This window comes from Taudactylus pleione, unplaced genomic scaffold, assembly GCF_031769625.1.
Source record: "Taudactylus pleione unplaced genomic scaffold, aTauple2 ptg000019l, whole genome shotgun sequence".
NCBI lineage: Eukaryota > Metazoa > Chordata > Amphibia > Anura > Myobatrachidae > Taudactylus > Taudactylus pleione.
Genome location: NW_028284421.1, coordinates 11,551,448 through 11,572,860, shown reverse-complemented (window position 1 = coordinate 11,572,860; position 21,413 = coordinate 11,551,448). Strand labels below are relative to the sequence as shown.

Here is a 21,413-nt window from a genome sequence, read left to right as displayed (position 1 = left end):
AATTTGCTTTTATTATATTTGTCATAGCAGCAAAAGTCTTCAAATGTAGTCATTGGATTGTAATGACATAGTTCTGGAAAGACAGCTTGTACCCTCCCTTGTTGTCCTTTATCAACTATAATTACAGGAAACATGTTCCAAAAAAGATAACATTTTCTAGTCCATCAGAATCAATGGGGAACAAAATGGTTCAGTAAGATAAAGCCGGCATATTTTTTTAGATACATAGGTGGAATACTTTGCATGATACAATAGGCTGGCATATGACTTTATGAGACCTTAAATCCAGTAAGGAAGAGAACATGCAGTAAGCAATAAGCAGAATAAAAACAGAATAACTCCTTCTCCAATACTGGGGACACTATGGGAGAACTACTTCTCCTCTAAAATCCAAGTGTCTGTACCACTGGAAACCACTTTAGGGCCATCATCAGACGAACAAGCTAGCTCCAATCACTGTTTGTGCTTAGAAAGTAAATGGCTTTCTGTATGTGAGCCTTATTGCATATTGCAGCTCTCTTGAAGCAGAGACACACAAACAAATCTATGACACAGAGGGTATTTCCATTTCACTGGGCAGTTTGAGGACTGGAGATGAGAACCACTGGCTAACACCAATACGTGACCCTACTCAACATGTACACCTCAAGCCTGAGTCCACTCAAAAATAAAAATATAGTAAAGAATTGGTTTCTGGGATACAGGTTTTCATACTAAGCATTGCTGCCGCTAAAGTCTCGTCTATGGGAAGAAGCATTCGTGCAGGTGAGATGGGGCTACCATCCGCAGACTGACTACGGCAGAGTAAAAGCAGGAAAGAGCACATAGCACGGGGATATCCTTTAGTCACCATGATGGATTATTACTAATGTTCGTACACTTTCTATATATCATGCCTGTTAACGTTCCAGAAATGTCTGCCTTTTAATTTGAGCTCTTTTTTTTAAATCTGGCACACTTTAATAAAGGCTTTCCCTGCCAGTTTAGAATGCCTTGCTTATGCAAATTATGGCAGGAGAGATGTAGTGGGTTATGGAGAAGGCAGATCTGAACAAAATCTTGCTTTACATGTGAGAACTGGGTTGACTTAAAGCCACAGTATTCAATTGCACTTTTAAACCATAATGCTCTTTGCTGGATCTAGTTACATATTGTGTACTGTATACTTCCTTTACTGCAGGCCCGCCAACCCCGATATTGGAAGCATATGGAGGGGTCCACCAGGGCCTTGCAATACTTCAATGTGAAAAGTCACACATCTCACAGTAATATTTTAAGGCTGTGACTATGCACATTGAATAGTAACCGCATGCATACTAGCAAATGTTGCTGGAAATATGCAAACCAAAAGCACCTACGTAGGTGCTGGACACATTATTATGTACAACACACTACACAAACCTCATATCAAGATATAACAAGCCTCTGCCCAACAGTTTACACCCTAGAAATGAGTTACAACCCCCCCCACCCACCACGAAAATGATTACTTAATTTCCTGTAGACGCTTATGCTGATTTTCACCACTATGCTACTAAATAAATCCCTTCCTTGAGGACACAATTGTACTCTAAAATAGAATGTCACACAACTAGTACAACAGCACAGCCCATAAAAACCATTTGAGGAACTCATCACTAAAGCACATATCATTTCATGTATTCACCTATTTCCCAGTGCATGTGAGACTGAGCCATGAAGGTTTATATCTATAGTAAAACCTGTAATAAGCCAATAAATTATAAAATATGATCATCAAACACAGGTGGGAAATAAAAGTAGACATAATAAGGTGGTAACAGTAAATGGCAAAATATCACCTTCTATGTGTGTAGGAATAAACTGATGATCTGTCTTTGTTTCTAAGTGACAACTTGTACAAGACTGTAGCTGCTTTTCCCATGAGTAATGAAAGGTGCTATTGCAGCATGTGTGTGTGTTCTGACAGCGTGCTTGTACTCCCAACATCTGTGCTATGTCAGGAAGAGGTGTTCAGTATGGAGAACACTGCAGTAATTCTACACTTGTTCTGTAGTCAAAGTAAGCAAGCCCAGCTCAGCTCACAATCATCCCTGAGAAAGAACATTTTCTACCCCAAAACACAATAACAGATTAACACAATTCCCTTCAAATAAACAAAAGATTAAACATGCAAAAAAAAAAAAAAAGAAACCAAGAGATCTCTCAGTCTAAATTAGCACTCACTAAATACATTTAACATACAGGTGTTGTACAGCAGCACAACATCAAACATTTATTTCACCCTTGTGGATGAGCCATCACCTGCTGTTGCTGTGCTGTTGTGGAGAATGTCTGGAATGGTCTGAAGGCTCCGATCTCTGGTCAGGAGACCGGGAACGACTGCGGCGAGGCCGGTCATGTGAACGATTGGAATGATCCGATGTCAGCGACTGAATTTCTGAAATGTCTGTTAAGTAAACGATGCTCGTTTTTAATTAAATGAGCTGGAACTAACAACGTATATGCAGTAGAACACACCATTCAATAGTTAATTCTATATAATGTATTCCCATTCAAAAGAATTAAACTCTGAACAAGTTCTTCAATGTATACAAAGTTGTCGCAGCAACAAGAGACTTTGGGGCGATTAAATAGTTTTTTTAATTCTCACTAATTAATGGGCGCCCAATATCACACTTGTTGCGATTAATTACACCTGATTTTAGCCGCGTAAAACGGCTAAACCTGTCTAAAGTCCTAGTTAGGTAGCCCAAAACCAGGACTTATCGCACATTTCTGCTCGCCTCCTCAGGAGTGGCGAGCAGAAATGCCAGCAGCTACCGCGCCCCGAAAGGAGCAACAACTGAATTGCTCCATCGAGCACCCATCACTGACAGCCGCCAGCGCTAACAACGGAATATCCCCCTAAAAAGGTTTGGGAGCTTATGTTAGGGTTCTCCACCCTTATTTTGCACCTACCCCTGCTCATTTTATGTCATATCATACTTGCCAACTTTTCCCATCTTCCTCTAGGAAGTTTCACAGGCAATCTAGCCTCTGTACACCACCATATACACAAGGCTGCCTACTCTATCAAAGTCCAGGTGGTCTGCCTAAATTAGGAGTCTCAGACATTCCAGTAAAGAAGGATATTATGTTTTACATGCTCCCATATTTGTGCTTGTTTATGTTTGGCTTATACATCCAGGTATTCCTGGTATCAGTACTGTTTGCAGGTGCTGTGTCACTATCAGTTATTGGATGACAGAAGTTTGGTGACCATTTGTTGGTTTAACAGACCAATATGTACATTAGGCTTCCCATCTTTTCTATTACACTGTAATCTGCTAAATTTGTCAGTACCCTCCACTATAATGTCTTATAATATCAACTAATGCCAGAGGAAAGCTGCATAGAGATGCGCCTTTACAAGACAGACAAAATATACCAATATAGAAAGCCAGTAACCCATAGATACATGGCGAATGCAGACAATATGATCACCCCCCAATAAGCCCCTATTAAGCCAACTAATTTATACATTAAAAAAAGTATATATACAGACTATATTTTAAATAGGAAGAGGGGGGACAAGGCACATTTATTAATGGTGGAAAACATTTTTTTCTTTTTTATTAATAATGCAAGTTAAATATCTATATCCACTTGTGAGCTTCCATCTTACCATCTCTCTCTGAAGCGTTTGCAGAATGAAGGCTGTCATCTAGATCAGGGACATTCAGTAGAGTTGCTCGCTCATCTCTTTGAACTACCATTTTTAATTTACCCTTTGACCTTTCTATCAATGTTTTTGCATCAGACAAAGACATGTTTTCGGTGACTGAGCCATTAATCTGCAAAACAACAATGGAGGGATTACTGGTTATTCATGCTTAAGGGTAAATTATTTCTAAATGATTGACTGACATATACCAAGTTAACAAAGAGTAGAGGTTTTTAGTCTGAAATACATCCTGCAAGCAAAGCATGAACTGTGTCGGGACTGTTGGCACCTGCTACAGACTCATCTAGAACATTTTACATGTTAGTATTAAGGATGTTTGTTTAATTTAGCAGGCTGCATGGTCTCCTGAGCCGATGTGAGTGTACATTTTATTTCCCCTTACAGGACAGGCACATGGCTCCACATTCATGCAAAGCCTAGCCGGCTGCCGCCTCTCAGTGACTTACAGCATGCTGGAGGTGTTTTATTACAAACCAGTTAGATTTCTATCAGGCTTTGTCCTGGTGCAGCTATAGTATTTTACAGACATAGTTGTGTCCATTGTGCAAACTAGACCAAAACAACTCATTTGCCAATCTGAGGACTGATATAATAATGAATTCACGGCAACTGCTGACATTGAGGCATCCTGACAGCCTCAATTGTCAGAAGGTGACAAGTACACTTTAAACATAAAACAACAACCTATTATAAAAGTTAATGTGACTTCTAAATAAAAGCACTGAAGAACTTGTAGAAGGGAGCAGTATTCATGAGATTACTGCAGTTTGGCAGAAACAGTCTTACAAATGCTGCTGCTTATGCAATTAATTAACACTGAAAACAAATTTAGACAGCTTTACAAAAACAAATGTCAGCACACGGTGTTTAAAGTAAAAAGACACTTTTGGAGATAGCAATGCCGAGCAAACAGATGACAAAATATAAATGGGCAGAAAAAAAAAAATGGGGCAAAAAATAAATACCCAGTTGTTTACATGGCTACATTTCCTGAACGGTTCATATAAAGTTGAGCGATCCTATGCTATAGAGAGGACTGCAGCTTCATGAATCTTAGCCAGTGATGCGTAATAATTTTAAGGCAGGACACTGCGAGTCCCACATCAGCAGTTCTGGCTCTACATTTTTCATCCATGAATAAGAGAGCTCCAGAATCCAGCAATTCAGAAATGTACACTCAGCTAGTGTTATTGATCAACATCCCTAGGAACTGTTGATAAAGCGCCACCGCCGTAATGAAAAGACAGGCAGAGCTGCGAAAAAAAGATTTCCAATAAACCAAAACTAACACACAAGCAGAAAAAGTTGAATAGCAAATTAAATCACTGCTTTTTTTTTTCTTGACCAGTGCTATATTTTGCTCAGATTTTCCAGATGAATGCACTGAACCATAATTATTAGCAGCTTTTCAAGGGGAATGTGCATAAATTAAACAGCAACAAAGAGTATAAAGCCGTTCACAGCATGAGAATTAGCAGAGAACTGTCAGCAGTGTCGTATGTAAATATAAACAGAGTCCTCACAATATGATACTTCATTATGCAGATCTTTTTCTGTAAGATACCTATTATACCCCTTTTACACCGGAGCCAAAACCCGGGTTATTGCAGGGTTAACCCGGGCAGCTCCCTGGTGTAAAAGGGGAGAGGGTTGGATCTCCGGGTCGAGTGCCTGGCAATCCAACCCAGGTAATAGCAGGGTTTAACACGGGCATAGCCCGTGAAACCCTGCAGTGTGAACAGCGCACTCCGGGTCACGATGACCTGGAGTGCGCTGCTAGCCGGCCGATTGGTCCGGCTTCAGTGGCGCTTGGCGATGACGTAATCTCCAAGCGACCACTTTCACTCCGCAAAAGCCAGGTCTATGCAGACCCGACTGCAGTGTGAGCGGCGCTGAGTCGGGAATATCCCGAGTCGGTGCCGGCAAAATTCCGGGTCTGATCTGGATAGGAACTCTGTTGTTCAGACTCGGAATTTAGGTGGAAAAGGGGTATTAGATACCTGAGCAGATATAGAATGCAATGACCACCAACATTCAAGCAGAAAAACAAAGAAGGATCAGCTTGTATCGTTCTGAATATTGTGTGTGTGTGTATATATATATATATATATATATATATATATATATATATATATATATATACACACATATATATATATATATATATATATATATATATATACACATATATATATATATATATATATATATACATATACATACATACATATATATATATACATATACATATATATATAACAGGATTTTGGTACTTACCGATAAATCCCTTTCTCCGATTCCACAGGGGACACTGGAGTTCAAGACAGTGGGGTATAGACGGTGGTAGAGCAGAGCCTGGCACTTTAAATAATTCTGAAGTGTGACTGGCTCCTCCCCCTCTATGCCCCATCAGCCCCAGTTTTAAGAACTGAGCCCGAGAGGAGACGGTAGACAACAGGAAAATGAGGAGAAGGAGAAGACCACAGAACGGAACAATACCAACTGAAGGAGAACAGAGGAACCCACTGCAGGGAACACATGCAGTCACACAACTAGATAAGGACCCAACAAAACGGCAGGAACGCAGAGCTGGGCGGGCGTCCAGTGTCCCCTGTGGAATCGGAGAAAGGGATTTATCGGTAAGTACCAAAATCCTGTTTTCTCCTTCATCCACTAGGGGACACTGGAGTTCAAGACAGTGGGGACGTCCCAAAGCCAACCTCCCGGGTGGGAAGCGCGGGGAACTTGCCGACCTTTCGGCCAACCGAAACAGGGACAGCCCAAGACTGGAGGCATGTCGTAGAGCCAGGAGACAATCAGAGCTCCTTGCTGAACAGTCACAGACATTCCACAACTTACAGCGTAAATTCAATGGAATACGGCTAGAGAGTAGCCGCAGATGAGAAGCATCAGAACACCGTAAGCTCAGCCATAAACAGACCAAGCAAGACCGCTGGGAGCAGAAAACCCCAACTAGAATCCATAGAATGGCAGTAACATGAGAACAAAACTCGAGAAAACCGTACCAGCGACAACTACAGGAAGCTGCAACAGTCTCAGACAGCAGAATCCCAGCACTGCGGGACATCAATCATATAGATAAAAGTATAATGATACCAATATACAGAGACGGAGCTGAACCCGTCCACATACTCCTAACCAAGCAAACAAGGAGGCAAGAGTCACGACCTAACAGTCGCCCTGAACCATTCTCGAGGTCCAACTACTAAAGGGTTGGTAACCAGTGGAAGGTTTAGACCATAGAAGTTGTCAACGAGTGGCGATCCCACTGGGCATGAGGCGGATACGAGAGGATTGAGACTACAATTCCTTCCAGTGGGTCAGACGGCAGTACCACCCCTCCTGTCAAACAGCAGACAACTTCCTACATGATGGTAGAGTGTAATCAGTACCAACTACTGGCCTGAACATAGTATGAAAACACCCAGGATACCCTTAGCAGAAAAAGAGCACGGATGCCACCTCCACCCAGGGAGAGTTACCAATATAGGGAAGTATCCCATCCGCAAGGCTAAAGCACTAGGACAACTATGAAGGTACCATTCAGGTACCTGTCAGTATGCTGAATTTATCAACAGATACTGAACAGGAAACAAACCAGGCCCCCTGTATGGAACATAGAGACTGTCACACTTTATAGTAAAGATGTGCATTAGCCCATAGATGCGCTTCAGTCCATAAACCCAACAGATTCCAGTAGAATAGGGTCACAAATCTCAATGTTACAACTATGCACCTACACACCAGGAAAGCTCTAAAGTGTACAGCCAACTGATTTAAAAGAACTGAAGGCTGCCAGGACAGCAGCTAGGGTGCGTAAGAGAGAATAACAGCTATGTCAGGATGCATGAAAAGGAAGCATCTTCCGAGGTATTAGTGGGGTAAGCCCGCTTACCTGTGAGCGACCAGAAGCCCTCTGGACGCTATGTAGAATGTCACTGACCTTATTCATCTCACAGCAACCCACCATGACAGGTACAGAGAGTAGCCTCAGTGGGCAAAGATCAATGCTCTACAGCACGGACTTCAGTCTGGAGATGCTGCAGAAGAAAATACTGTAGAAACTAGCAAATTGTTAGTGGAGACAAGAAGACCGTACAACAGGACGCTATACCTGAGCCTGTTCCATTAGGGATATGTATCCATATAGAGATTACACATACCCCAAAAACGGTCTGCTAGTGTATCCTTACATTAACACTTATAATGGTGAAGTGTGTATTACGCCCACAATCTGATACAACCCAGGCCAGACCCTGCCTATATCGGCGGGTGGCCCTAGGCCTCATGTAAATTAACTAAATAAGCCATGAGGATGGAATAGATCCAGGATTCTCTATGTACTGATAGGAAATGTACCCAAGGGACCATCAGATACCCATTTTATTGAGATATGCGACAAGACAATAATATAAAGTACCAGAATCGATACTGGGAAAGGTACCTGTACATAGACATAGAATGCGTTAATTATCCCAAGTAAGAAGAGATATATATATATGTAGTGATAACGCCAGTCAGGGCCAAAAACAGATTTCTCCAATTATTAGGAAAATTCATACAAGGAACGGGAATATATCAGTATATATACACATACACACACATAAACATAGCTGCATGAAAAGGCAAACTCTTTGAAAGGAAGAGTTAGTACCGACATAGTAAGTCAGTTGTCAAACTCCTGCACCAGGAAATCAGCACGCTACATACATATACATATATACACACACACACACACACACACACATATATCCCGCAATAGGAGATCAGCATGCTATATCTATATATACACACACTGCATTCCTAGTGTCTTACAAGTTGGTTACTAACTGCGCTCTAGAGTGTAGTTGTAATTAATAGGTCCCCCGAAGTGGACGCCGTAGATATAGACTGATGGAAACAGGACTATAACCCGAGGCGGGTGTAAGTACATATCCTTATATACATGTGTGGACATACAGGAAGGACCCAGGACATGTATAGAGTCCATCTAGAAGCAATGCCGTAGGAGCCTGTGACTATCCTATGTAAGCTGCAGAACATGACTCTAGTCTATAGAGCCACCATATAATATGTATGGATATAACAGACAGCTTCTGGTAAACCCTGGCAGCTTTCCAGACGTGGAATAATATGTACCTTAATGATTGTGGAAGTATAGGCATACCTACACATATCCATAATTATATACATATACACACACCACCCAATCCCTAGGGAGAGATGGTGTAAGCGGAGTTATAGAACAAACTACCGGATCAGGAGAGTCCAGCCTCTCATCGCAGCATCCTCTTTAAATATGCTAGGTATCAGACATAAAACTGAGAAGAACATATCCTACCCCTGCTTTAATGGTAAGGATAAGAAGCTATATATATATATATATATATATACATACATACACACACACATATATATATATATACACATACATACATAAATATATATATATATGTATATATATATATATATACATATATATATATATATATACATACATACACACACAAATCCCCACATGCCTACGCGTACCTACATACAAGATTAGTAGGTGACGATATAATTTGAAAAATATAACATGGGCAATAGTTAGAGCCATGGAAGGAACTGAGCCCCAGGTCTTAACCCCGGGTTTAGTTTAAAATACAAGTATATACATACATGTGGCTTACCTCCACGCAGGGAGACTGCTCATGTGCCGCGCGTGGCTGTCATTCTGCTACGGCGTTGGGGCAGGAAATGTTAGCAACGTACTATCCCAGACTGATTGCGATCCTGGGACCCTTCCGTTACCGGTGTACTCGCCTTATCAAGTGTGCCCTTCTGGCTCCAGATGATGGATATCAAAAGATGACCTCAGTGATGTGAGACAGCAATGCCAACCACCACAACGGCCATATGTTACTACTTCGTGTTGTGTGTGCTGCCGAAGGGAATAAATAAGATATAAATCCATATAGATGCACAGATGCATACCTTCTAAGGTAAACACCGAAGGCTGTAGAGATTTAACATATGTGCAGCCACATATATGCATGAGAAGAGTACGGCTCATTCTTAAGGTGAGCCAATGTGAGGCATAAGCCTGAGGATGGGACGCACCCTTTTTGTAACCTTGAGTTAAAGATATGCAATAACCGTAATTTCTGGCAGCAGCCAGAACAGTGGCCCCGACTATGCATACTATACACATTTAGGCAGAGTGATCTCTGGCAGCTATAGATGCAAGAAACACACTGCATTATTCTGTTACACATCAAGCATATTTGCCCCAGATGTTCAATGTAATAAGCCTGCTGCACCTGGTATACCCAGGCGGTCTCCCATCCAAGTACTAACCAGGCCTGGCGCTGCTTAGCGTCCAAGATCAGACGAGATCGGGCGTGTGGCCGTAGGCGCTGATAGATATGTGGTGGGCAAAGTGGCATGGACACAACCTCTATATTAGGCTGTGGCATGTTCCTCCCTGTGCTTCATTCTTTTTTTTTTTTTTAAATATAATATTAAACCAGTACACTGCCCAGTTCCGTAGGGGAACTACCGACGTGCAATATATATAGACTGCAGGTTAAATTACAAACTCCACAGTTGTGCCGTTAAACCTAATAAGACCAGGTGCTGTAGGTTTAAGTAAAGAAAAAAAAACGGGAGAGTGCAAGCACAGGGAGAACATACAAACTCCAAACAGCTAGGTCCGTACTGGGAATAAAACCCACAACCCTGTTAAGGGTTGCACCCCCCACAGAACTCCAGAGTGAGGATGCAGGAGATGCTGGCAATAAGCCCCGTTGGAGGTAATGGCGGCATCTTGTGCACGCCAGCATGGACTAGACTCCGCCCCATATCAATAAGCGGCTGGGGCGCAAACAATGGCTGGTATAGCAGGCATAATGCGAGTGGGGGAGCGGGAACGTAATAGCCAGCGCCGATGCATCTTCATACAAGCACCGGCGCCGCAACCAGCAGCCGAGAGCGCTGTGAATAACAGCCTCGCTCTCCGGCGGCTGTGTGCAGAAGCCAGCGCTTCTACAAGCACCAGCGCGGCAGGGAGCAGCCGCGCTGAGCAGCTCCCTAAGCCCCGCCATGCGGTCAATTGTAGCCAGCGCCGGTGCAATCTTCATACAAGCACCGGCGCCGCAACCAGCAGCCGAGAGCGCTGTGAATAACAGCCTCGCTCTCCGGCGGCTGTGCTCCTCCCCCTGCAGAAGCCAGCGCCAGTGCTTCTTCAAGCACCAGCGCTGCAGGGAACAGCCGCGCTGCTGCGCAATGTAGACTCCCTTATGGGAGTAGCGGGACGCGGCAGGCTCCCTCCCCGTGGGGATAGAGAAGAGGGAGGATTCGGCTCTCGTGAGAGCTGACAAACAGAGCGCTGTCAGCTCTATTTAGTCAGACAGCGATCAGTGCAGGGATATCAGGGCTCGCTGCTAGGCAGCAACATTACAGACTGTCTGAACAGTCTCCCTGTACATGTATCCGCCCCTTGTAATAACGCTAGCGGCGTTATAACAGGATTCCAGGAGGGGTTATACTACAGTATATACCACCTGAGCCTGGGAGGTGGTATATACTGATTAAACTCCGTTCCCCATAAGGGGAATAGAGCTATACTTACCACTGCTGGCATCAGGGCTGCGGCTAGGCATTCGGAAGCACGGACACAGCCTCTATATTAAGCTGTGGCGTGTCCTCCCTGAGCTACTGCCAGGGTGCCTGGGACTCCGACACGCACTCTTTTTTAGTGGTGGCGGGTCTCCTGATGCCTCCATGTAGCAGGCTGACAGACGCAGTACTCTGTCAGCCTGTCCTCAATGCTTTGTGAAAGCTAGAAATTAAAATAAAGTTGAAATAAAAGAAAAAATACTAAGAGTGGGCTGGAGCTCAGCCCTATGTGACCGGCTCTCTCGGGCACATTCTAAAAACTGGGGCTGATGGGGCATAGAGGGGGAGGAGCCAGTCACACTTCAGAATTATTTAAAGTGGCAGGCTCTGCTCTACCACCGTCTATACCCCACTGTCTTGAACTCCAGTGTCCCCTAGTGGATGAAGGAGATATATATATATATACACACACACATATATATATACACATATATATACACACACATTTTTTTTTTTAATAATCCCTGTAGCGAGGAAGCATAATACTACTGCAAAGAAACACTAATCAATGAGATAATGTGACGATTACCATGGAAAAACAATCTCAGCCACACACCAGTAGTCTAATCAAGGAAACTGTTTTAAATGCCATTAAGGTGACGTTTCTTAAACAATTCATATTATAGATAAAGAACCATGAGACATTTACTATTGTGAAATTTGTGAATGAAATCACAGAAATAAGACATCAAAGAAATGTGAGTAAAACAAAGTATTATATTATACCTTAAGTACAACGTCGCCTTCCTGGATATTTCCATCTTTCGCTGCCAGACTATCTTGGGAGATTTCTTTTACAAAAATGTGGCTGGCTAACCTTAAACCATATTCTGCAAGAAAATCACACACAACATGAAGTCATGTTTATACAGAAGCACACTAGCAGATGATTACAAATGACCACTATACACAAATATACTACATAAATGGTCTATTCATGGGAATAGGATCGAGTGAAAAAGAAACCAAATTAGTAAAATGAAGCGTTCTCATTTGTATTATCTTAGGGGACATCAAATTCTTGGCTGTATAATTACAAATAATTAACACACACACAGGCTTGCATTTTACATATATACACAAATACATCTGGGGGATATAATAAAAATACTAAAACTACGAAAAACTATAAAATGTTTGAAATGTAAAAATGAGAAGAGATTTTGAACTACTGAATATCAGATCCATAAAGACAAGAATATGCATAAAGGTTCAAGTAAAGAAAATTAAGGATTTTGGAAGACAAGAGACCATGGGTGAAATTCAATAGACGCGATAAAGCGAAAACTTGATGTTGGTAATTTTGCGTGTTTGGTGCAATATTTTAGCGTCTTCTGTCTATGCGCGCTCCTGTTTTTTGCACTATTCTATTACAAAAATATGAGATATGGTAAGAACTTACCCTTGTTATCTCTATTTCTACGAAGTCCATAGGGTTCCACAGGATACCTTGGGGGGTATAGGTGATGACGTCAGTCTTCAGGCACCACAGAGTTAAAGTTTTCAGCCTCCCAGGATGCATCTGGGTCCCTCTCCTATACCCCGCCCCCGGGCCAAGGCATCTCAGTTACGTCACAAGCCATAGGCCGGAGGAGGAGAAGAAATAGAGAGAAGAAAAAAATCTGGACACTCACAAGAATCACATTCTCACCATAGGGAGACGGAAAAACCGGTGACCAGAATAAAGCCCATCTGCAGTACAGGTGCGACAGGGCGGGAGTCCTGTGGAACCCTATGGACTTCGTAGAAATAGAGATAACAAGGGTAAGTTCTTACCATATCTCATATTTTCTACTTCAGGGTCCATAGGGTATCCACAGGATACCTTGGGGATGTCCCAAAGCAGTATCCTTTAAGGGTGGGGACGCTCCTGTGCTGAGAGGAGAATCCGCCGCCCGAAGGAAGCATCCTGAGAGGCAAAGGTGTCAAAAGCGTAATACCTCACAAAGGTATAGACAGAAGACTACGTAGCAGCCTTGCAGATCTGAACTGCAGAGGCACCACGTCTAGCTGCAAACGAAGGACCCACAGACCTATTGGAATGAGCCCTCACCAAGGAGGGAACTGGAAGACCTTCATGAAGATAAGCTTCTGAAATTGCCATACGAATCCAGCCTGCCAAAGTCTACTTTGAAGCAGGCCAACCCTTTTTACGGAAGCCATAGAGGACAAACAAGGCGTCCGACTTCCTAAAAGATAAAGTGCGGTCAACATAAATTCTCAATACCCGCACAACATCCCAAGTGGCGTCACCCACTGAAAGTCCAGGTGAATTGAAAGCCGGCACAACAATTTCTTCATTGATGTGAAAACTGGATACCACTTCGGGAAGGAATCCCGGACGAGTGCGAAGCACCGCCCTATTCCTATGAAAAATCAGAAAAGGGGGTCTACAAGAGAGAACCCCTAAATCCGAAACCCTTCTGGCTGAGGCAATGGCCAGAAGGAATATGGTTTTAGCTGTAAGCCATTTAAAGTCCACTGAGTCCAGTGGTTCAAACGGCGGTCCCTGGAGAACTCTCAGGACCACAGCCCAATTCCAAGGCGCCACCGGTGGAACAAAAGGTGGCTGAATGCGAAGAACACCTCGCATAAAGGTGTGCACATCAGAGAGCGCAGCAATCCTACGATGAAACCAGACTGACAGGGCAGACACCTGCACTTTCAGAGAAGCCAGGCGAAGCCCATAATCCAGTCCAGCCTGTAGGAAAGCCAACACCCCAGACAGGCGGAACTCCCTAAGGGAATACCCTCTAGGTCTACACCACCGGAAGAAAGTATGCCACACACGATGGTAGATTCTTGCCGAGGAAGGTTTACGAGCTCTTAGTATGGTTTGCACCACGGAGCCAGAAAAACCCTCTGGACCTTAGCATGACCGTTTCAACAGCCACACCGAGTCAGGTCCGGGTGAAGACAAGGACCCTGTGACAGCAGATTCGGTCGTAATGGTAACCTCAGAGGAACGTCTACTGACAGACTCTGGAGGTCTGAGAACCAGTGCCATCTGGGCCACTCGGGAGCTATCAACAGTATTATACCTCCTTCTTGATTTGAATTTCCGTAATACCCGCGGAAGAAGGGAAAACGGAGGGAAAAGGTAGGCAAACTGGAACGTCTACTCGACGGACAGGGCATACACCAGAGACGCCTTTTCGTCTCATGTTCGAGACCCGTACACCGGCAACTTGTTGTTGTGCCGGGATGCCATGAGGTCTATCTCTGGAAGACCCCACTTGTCCACCAGACTCCGAAAGACGTCCTGATGTAAAGACCACTCTCCCGGTTCCCCCTTGCTGGTTTAAATAGGCCACCGTGGTGGCGCTGTCCGACGGGACCTGCACAGGGTGACCCTGGAGAACCGGCTGTGCCCGCTGGAGAGCTCTTGACACCGCATGGAGGTCCAAAATGTTTATTGGAAGCTCCGCTAGTGCCAGAGTCCACCTGCCCTGAAACAAGTGTGGACCCGTGACAGCTCCCCAGCAGCGGGGACCTGGCGTCCGTTGTTAACAGGACCCAGTTCGCCACCCAGAACGGGCGACCCTTGTTGAGGTGGGTCGTCTGCAAACACCAGGTTAGAGACAGGCGAACATCCGGAGTGAGCCCCATCGTCTGGGACTTGAGACACTGAGGCAATCCATTCCATCTGGACCGGATCAATAGCAGCAGAGGTTTAGAGTGAAATTGGGCGTACTCCACCATGTCGAATACCGACACCATTGAGCCCAATAACCTCTTTGCAAAGTGTATCGACACTCAACGACACTGCAGACAACTGCGCACCCTCAACTACAAAGCAAGGATCTTTTCCTCCGTCACAAAGATCCACTGCTGCCTGGAGTCCAATAAGGCCCCGAGGTGCAGGATCCTCTGAGACGGGGTGAGAGTGGACCTCTGCCAGTTTGTCAACCAGCCGTGACGTTGCAGTACCGCAATCGTCAGATCCAGATGGTGTAAAAGAAGCTCTGGAGACCCCGCTATAAACAGGAGGTCGTCCAGATAAGGCAGCAGTCGGACTCCCTGCGTCCGCAGGAGAGCCGCCATGACCGCCATGACCTTGGTGAATACCCGTGGAGCAGTCACCAGGCCAAAAGGCAGTGCCCGGAACTGGAAATGTTCGTTGCAGATTGCAAATCTGAGGAACTGCTGATGGCGCAAAAGAATAGGGACATGCAGGTAAGCGTCCTGGATGTCCAATGACACCATGTAGTCCCCAGGCTCCAGCGCCAGAATAATGGACCGCAGGGTCTCCATCCGAAACAGAGGCACCCTCAAGGACTTGTTGAGCGCCTTCAAGTTTAGTATTGAACGGTAAGACCCATTGGGTTTCTGTACCAAAATTAGAATGGAATAGAAACCCAGGCCCCTCTGGGAAATTGGAACATGCACTGAAACTCCGGCCTGGAGCATAATGTGCAAAACCTTCCGCAGTTCCGAGGCTTTGCTCTAGTCTAGCGGAAGGCCTGTCCCGAAAGGAGAGGGCATACCCGTGAGAGACCAACTCCTGAACCCAAGTGTCTGTCGTAGTCCTCGACCAGCACTGGGCGAACTGAAGCAGGCGCCCCCCACTTTGGGGTCCCCCAAAAGGAGGCCTGGACCGTCAGGCCGCAGGTTTGTTATCTGACCTAGGAGCCGGACATCTGGTACTCCAGACCTGTTTCTTGGGCTTGGACAATTTCTTGGTCCGCGCCTGCCGTGGAAAGGACTGTACTTTAGGCCTACCTTGGGCCCTGCGAGGCCGAAAGGACGACCCACCAGCACTAGAAGGAATCGTAGCAGACGGAAGACATGCAGATTTTGCTGCTGCCAACGTAACTACAATTTTGTCCAGATCTGGACCAAATAGTACCTGTCCAGACCTTCTAATCCCTTTTTGGAATCCGCGTCCGCTTTCCAAGAACGCAACCATAAGGTGCGACGAGCAGCCACGGCTGCAGAGGAGATCCTAGAGGTGAGCATACAAATATCTAAGGCCGCTTCATTAATGTAAGTGGCCGAGTCTCGGAGATTGCCCACCAACTCGGTCTGTTCAGCCGAACAGTCAGAGTCCAAAGACGCCTCCAAATTATCCGCCCAGCGCTCCATAGCTCTGGCTACCCAACACATGGCCAGAGCCGGTCTGGATGCTTCCCTGCAAGGGAATAAATGGATTTGAGGCAGATCTCCACCTTGCGGTCAGTGACATTCTTCAAGGATGACATCAAAGGCATAGGCAACGTGGCACTTTTGACTAGGCGTGTGACATGTGAATCCACTTGCGTAGGGGATCCCGCTTAGAAAAATAATTGACCGCAAACGGATAAGCCACGGCTAAGCGCCTCTGGGGCTGAAACCGTTTATCTGGATTTTTCCACGCCTCCTCTAAATGATCCACTAATTGATCAGAAAGAGGGAACACCGTAGCCTCACCCTTAATATCCTTAAAAAGGCATATATGAATGTGGCCACCAAAGGATCAATATCCTCAATAACTAAAGCCGAGTGGACCGCTCGAATAAGACCAGGGATATACACCTTGGACTTAGCGTCCGGCTCTTTGGTACGGAGAGGTTCTTGGTCAGATAGATCCAGAATCTCCCCACCATCTGACGTCTCATCGTCATCCCCATAAGGAGCAGATAAAGACGCCACCGGCCATTATGAGGCCGCAACACAGACTCCCCCTGTAAAACATCGGACAAATGCTGAACCAATGTAGTTAGAGTATTAACCCACGCAGGCTCTGGAGAAACCTGGGAAGGGACAGGGAGACTGTGGGGTACCATCAATTGTCTTGGGAACTCCCGCATGGGTGACGACACCACTGACTGCTGGGACAAACCAGTCTGGGTAAACGCAGGTAGCGGAGCTAGCTGGCCCACAAGGGTTATAAGCGCCTTAGCGAAACAAGCCCAGGGAGGTTCCTGTACCGGGACCGTGACCATAATCGGCCGTGACAGTGCCAGGCACTGGGGACATAACTCCTCCGCGTTACCCTCCCCCTCCGCTATTGGTACCTTACATTTAGTACACATGAGCTGGAGAGGAAAGTCAGTCTCAGACATGATGGTAAGTATGTGACACTCACACCTATACGTATTGGTATAGTGTGAATAACACCCTGCACACCGCGCACCGCAAGGGCTTTGAGCAGAGCAAGATCAGGGACAGTAATAAAGCTGACAGTAGAAAGTGAAAGTACAGACAGCAGGCTAGCAGTTCAGTCACATACAATGCAGAAGAAACAAATCCCTGCACTATTAGCGCTGGTTCTCAACTACTCAGACCCTCAGGTTGGTAGGACTCAGCGCTGCATACACTGACCTGTAACAAACAGAGGAGAGGTATGCTGGGGGACCCAGACCGCAATGCCACCGCTCACAGGCTTCCAGCAGCGTTCACCATGCTTTAAAGATGGCCACCGAGGAGCAGAGGATGAAGGAGGCCGGCCTGGGGAGGACAGCTGACACACTGTGGCCAATCAGGCAGAGCAGAGAGGCTGTGTGCAGCAGGGGAGGCGCGCTCCCCTGGCATGCATTTAACCCCTGGGACGCCGCAGCGCATGCCGCTCAGCAGCGGCCCGCTGTCCCAGGGGGTAGTGGAAGTGCAGGTTGGTCGCCTGGCTCCACGCTGCAGCCAGTCCCCAGGGAGCCCCCTGCCTGGGGACTCAGGACCATGTGACCAGCGGGGACCCACCGCGGGACCCCGCTGCTTACCTGCTATCCCCTTGGATCCGGCCATGGTCCAAAACATCTGGGGACACTGCTAGCCGTGACCCCAGATGTCTACCAGCATCCCCGGATCAGTACCGGCGTTCTGGTACCGGCGGGGTGTAGGGGAGACAGCATGGACGTCAGTACTGACTGTCCATGCTGTACTCCCAGATGTGCAGCCAGCGCTGCCTTTAAAAGAAACTTCAGGGGCTCTTCACAGCCCCCCCCTCTGCACAGTGCCTCAGACTCTGGCCAGGCACCAACGAAACTGAGATGCCTTGGCCCGGGGGCGGGGTATAGGAGAGGGACCCAGATGCATCCTGGGAGGCTGAAAACTTTAACTCTGTGGTGCCTGAAGACTGACGTCATCACCTATACCCCCCAAGGTATCCTGTGGATACCCTATGGACCCTGAAGTAGAAAGACGCAAAAACTGTTCGTGGAGTAACCTGCGAAAACTACAGCTCATTTTGGGGAAATTTGTCTGTACCCCATAAAAAGCCTAACTGACATACGAAATAGAAGTGTATTAGTGGCCCTAATAAAAGTGTTTGGGGTTCTTAAATTGTGTCTAATGGCTGTTAAACAAATATCTATATAACAGTGGAAAAATGACAAAAAGGAATTTTTTTTTTGGCCCAAAAAAATGCTCCAGTTAAATTAGGGGTATAATAAAATGGGTGCAAGAATATGTGTGTGTCCAAAAAGTGCACTTTTAAAAAATGTTAAACATACACCAGGTGTATTTTACCCGATCTGGCCGATTCCAACACATTGGAACAACAGATCGTGTAAAATATGGCTAAATCCTGAGTAAATTGTGAGTCCCCACTAACGATCACAATGCGATGCGCGTCCCCGCTGGTCGCACATCGCATCGTCAGATCTGCCGTGCAGTAGGGCAGATCTGACAATCTAGGACATGATACACAGTAAAAAGTCTGGATGCAGGAGAGATCGTATGAAGATTGGACACCAAACCGTGTGCACAGCTGCCGAGGAGAGTTTCAAGGGAAATCGTACACATCGGCTGATCGTGAGCACATCACTATGTCTGTGGGCACCATTATGTTTAAAAGACATGTCCCATCCATACAGCCCACCAAAATACCAGACCCAATACTTGAAATCCATTTTCCAACTATTTACATTTTTTCACACTAAAAATAACATATCATTATTGGCCAAAATAAGCTAATGAAAAAAATGAATGTGTAATTTGGGGTGGATGTCCAAGGGGTTCTGAACCTAGTCCCCACATTTTTAGCCAAAAATAAGGATTTTGCACAACTGCTCTGAGATGGTAAAAACCTTTCGCCAGTTTCTGTCTATGGAGAATTCGCACATGCGAAAATATTTTGCGGCTATCTAAATCCGGACCCATGTATAAAACTGTGGTAAGAACACACCTTCATTTTTTCTGGATTTCACCAAGGTCACTTTGGTAGGTTTTGGAGGTTGACTGGAAGCAACGGATCTTCTGTCTGATCTGGGTGACAAACTTCTCTCTCTGCTGGCACTTCTGTCCCTAACCCAACTCTTTTCACTCCTCCTGCTGGCACCAGGGCCACTATGGGCACTTCTCTGATCAGGCACCTCATCCTCATAGCTGTCCTCCTCATGGTCAGACACTGGCTCTGGGTCAGGACGAGCCACTGGAAGCTGCACTTTTTTCTTCCGTCGTATAGTCTGTATTAGAGTTGATGAAGACACTTAAGTAATATGGCAGTTTAGATAAAACAGAACACAAAACTGCATGACTTATTAGTATTATATTAGATATACTAAAATAAAAATATTTTCTCAAGATAACCACAACACATAATCCAGAGAGCCAGACAACTATAAATATGCCCTCAAGCTACCTAACATTACACAAAGGCTAAAATCAAGTAGAAATTATGAATTGGCTTATACTCAAGCTACAAGTTATGTCTGCAACTCTGAACACAGATGCTCTTAACCTTAAGTGCCAAGTTCAAAACAACTATAAAAATATGAGATATGGTAAGAACTTACCCTTGTTATCTCTATTTCTACGAAGTCCATAGGGTTCCACAGGATACCTTGGGGTATAGGTGTGACGTCAGTCGCAGGGCACCAAAGAGTTAAGCTTTCAGCCTCCCAGGATGCACTAGGTCCCCCTCCTATACCCCGCCCCCGGGCCAAGGCACCTCAGTTAGTTACCAAGCCATAGGCCGGAGGAGGAGAAGGAAGAGAGAGAACAAAGATCTGGACACATACAAGAATCACATTCTCACCAGAGGGAGACGGAAAACCGGTGACCAGAGCAAAGCCCATCTGCAGCACAGGTGCGACAGGGTGGGAGTCCTGTGGAACCCTATGGACTTCGTAGAAATAGAGATAACAAGGGTAAGTTCTTACCATATCTCATATTTTCTACTTCAGGGTCCATAGGGTATCCACAGGATACCTTGGGGATGTCCCAAAGCAGTATCCTTTAAGGGTGGGGACGCTCCTGTGCAGAAAGGAGAATCCGCCGCCCGAAGGAAGCATCCTGAGAGGCGAAGGTGTCAAACCTGTAATACCTCACGAAGGTATGGACAGAAGACCACGTAGCAGCCTTGCAGATCTGAACTGCCGAGGCACCACGTCGAGCTGCCCACGAAGGACCCACAGACCTAGTGGAATGAGCCTTCAGAGAAGAAGGGACCGGTAGGCCTTCATGAAGATAAGCTTCAGAAATAGCCATACGGATCCAGGCTGCCAAAGTTTGCTTTGAAGCAGGCCAACCCTTTTTACGGAAGCCAAAGAGGACAAACAAAGCGTCCGACTTCCTAAACGAAGAAGCGCGGTCAACATAAGTCCTTAAGGCCCGCACAACATCCAAAGAGGCCTCACCCACGGAAAGACCCGGTGAGTTAAAGGCCGGAACAACTATTTCCTCGTTAATATGAAACTGGGAAACAACTTTGGGAAAAAACTCGGGCCGAGTGCGGAGCACTGCCCTGTTCCCATAAAAAACCAAGAAAGGGGGTCTACAAGAAAGAGCCCCTAACTCAGAAACACGTCTGGCCGAAGCAATGGCCAGAAGGAAAACAGTCTTAGCTGTTAGCCATTTAAGATCCACTGAGCCCAGTGGTTCAAACGGCGGTCCTTGGAGAGCCCTCAGGACCACAGCCAAATCCCAAGGCGCCACAGGTGGAACAAAGGGCGGCTGAATGCGGAGAACACCCTGCATAAAGGTGCGCACATCCGGGATTGTAGCAATCCTACGGTGAAACCAAACAGATAGGGCCGAAACCTGTACCTTCAAAGAAGCAAGGCGAAGCCCATGATCTAGTCCCGCTTGCAGGAAGGCGAGAATCCGAGAC

General features: G+C 45.7%; 1 protein-coding gene across 10 annotated transcripts in view; it reads right to left on the bottom strand.

Moving 5' to 3' along the window:
• Nucleotides 1–21,413, bottom strand: part of TJP1 (tight junction protein 1) — a 423,870-nt gene that overhangs the window by 62,463 nt on the left and 339,994 nt on the right. For all 10 annotated transcript variants that reach the window (XM_088445442.1, XM_088445452.1, XM_088445464.1 and 7 more), the window contains 4 exons: nt 19,488–19,767; nt 12,113–12,216; nt 3,647–3,815; nt 2,284–2,428 (listed from right to left, as the gene is read on the bottom strand). In XM_088445442.1, coding sequence (XP_088301568.1) covers nt 2,284–2,428; nt 3,647–3,815; nt 12,113–12,216; nt 19,488–19,767 — 698 coding nt within the window. The remainder of the gene's footprint in view (nt 1–2,283; nt 2,429–3,646; nt 3,816–12,112; nt 12,217–19,487; nt 19,768–21,413) is intronic.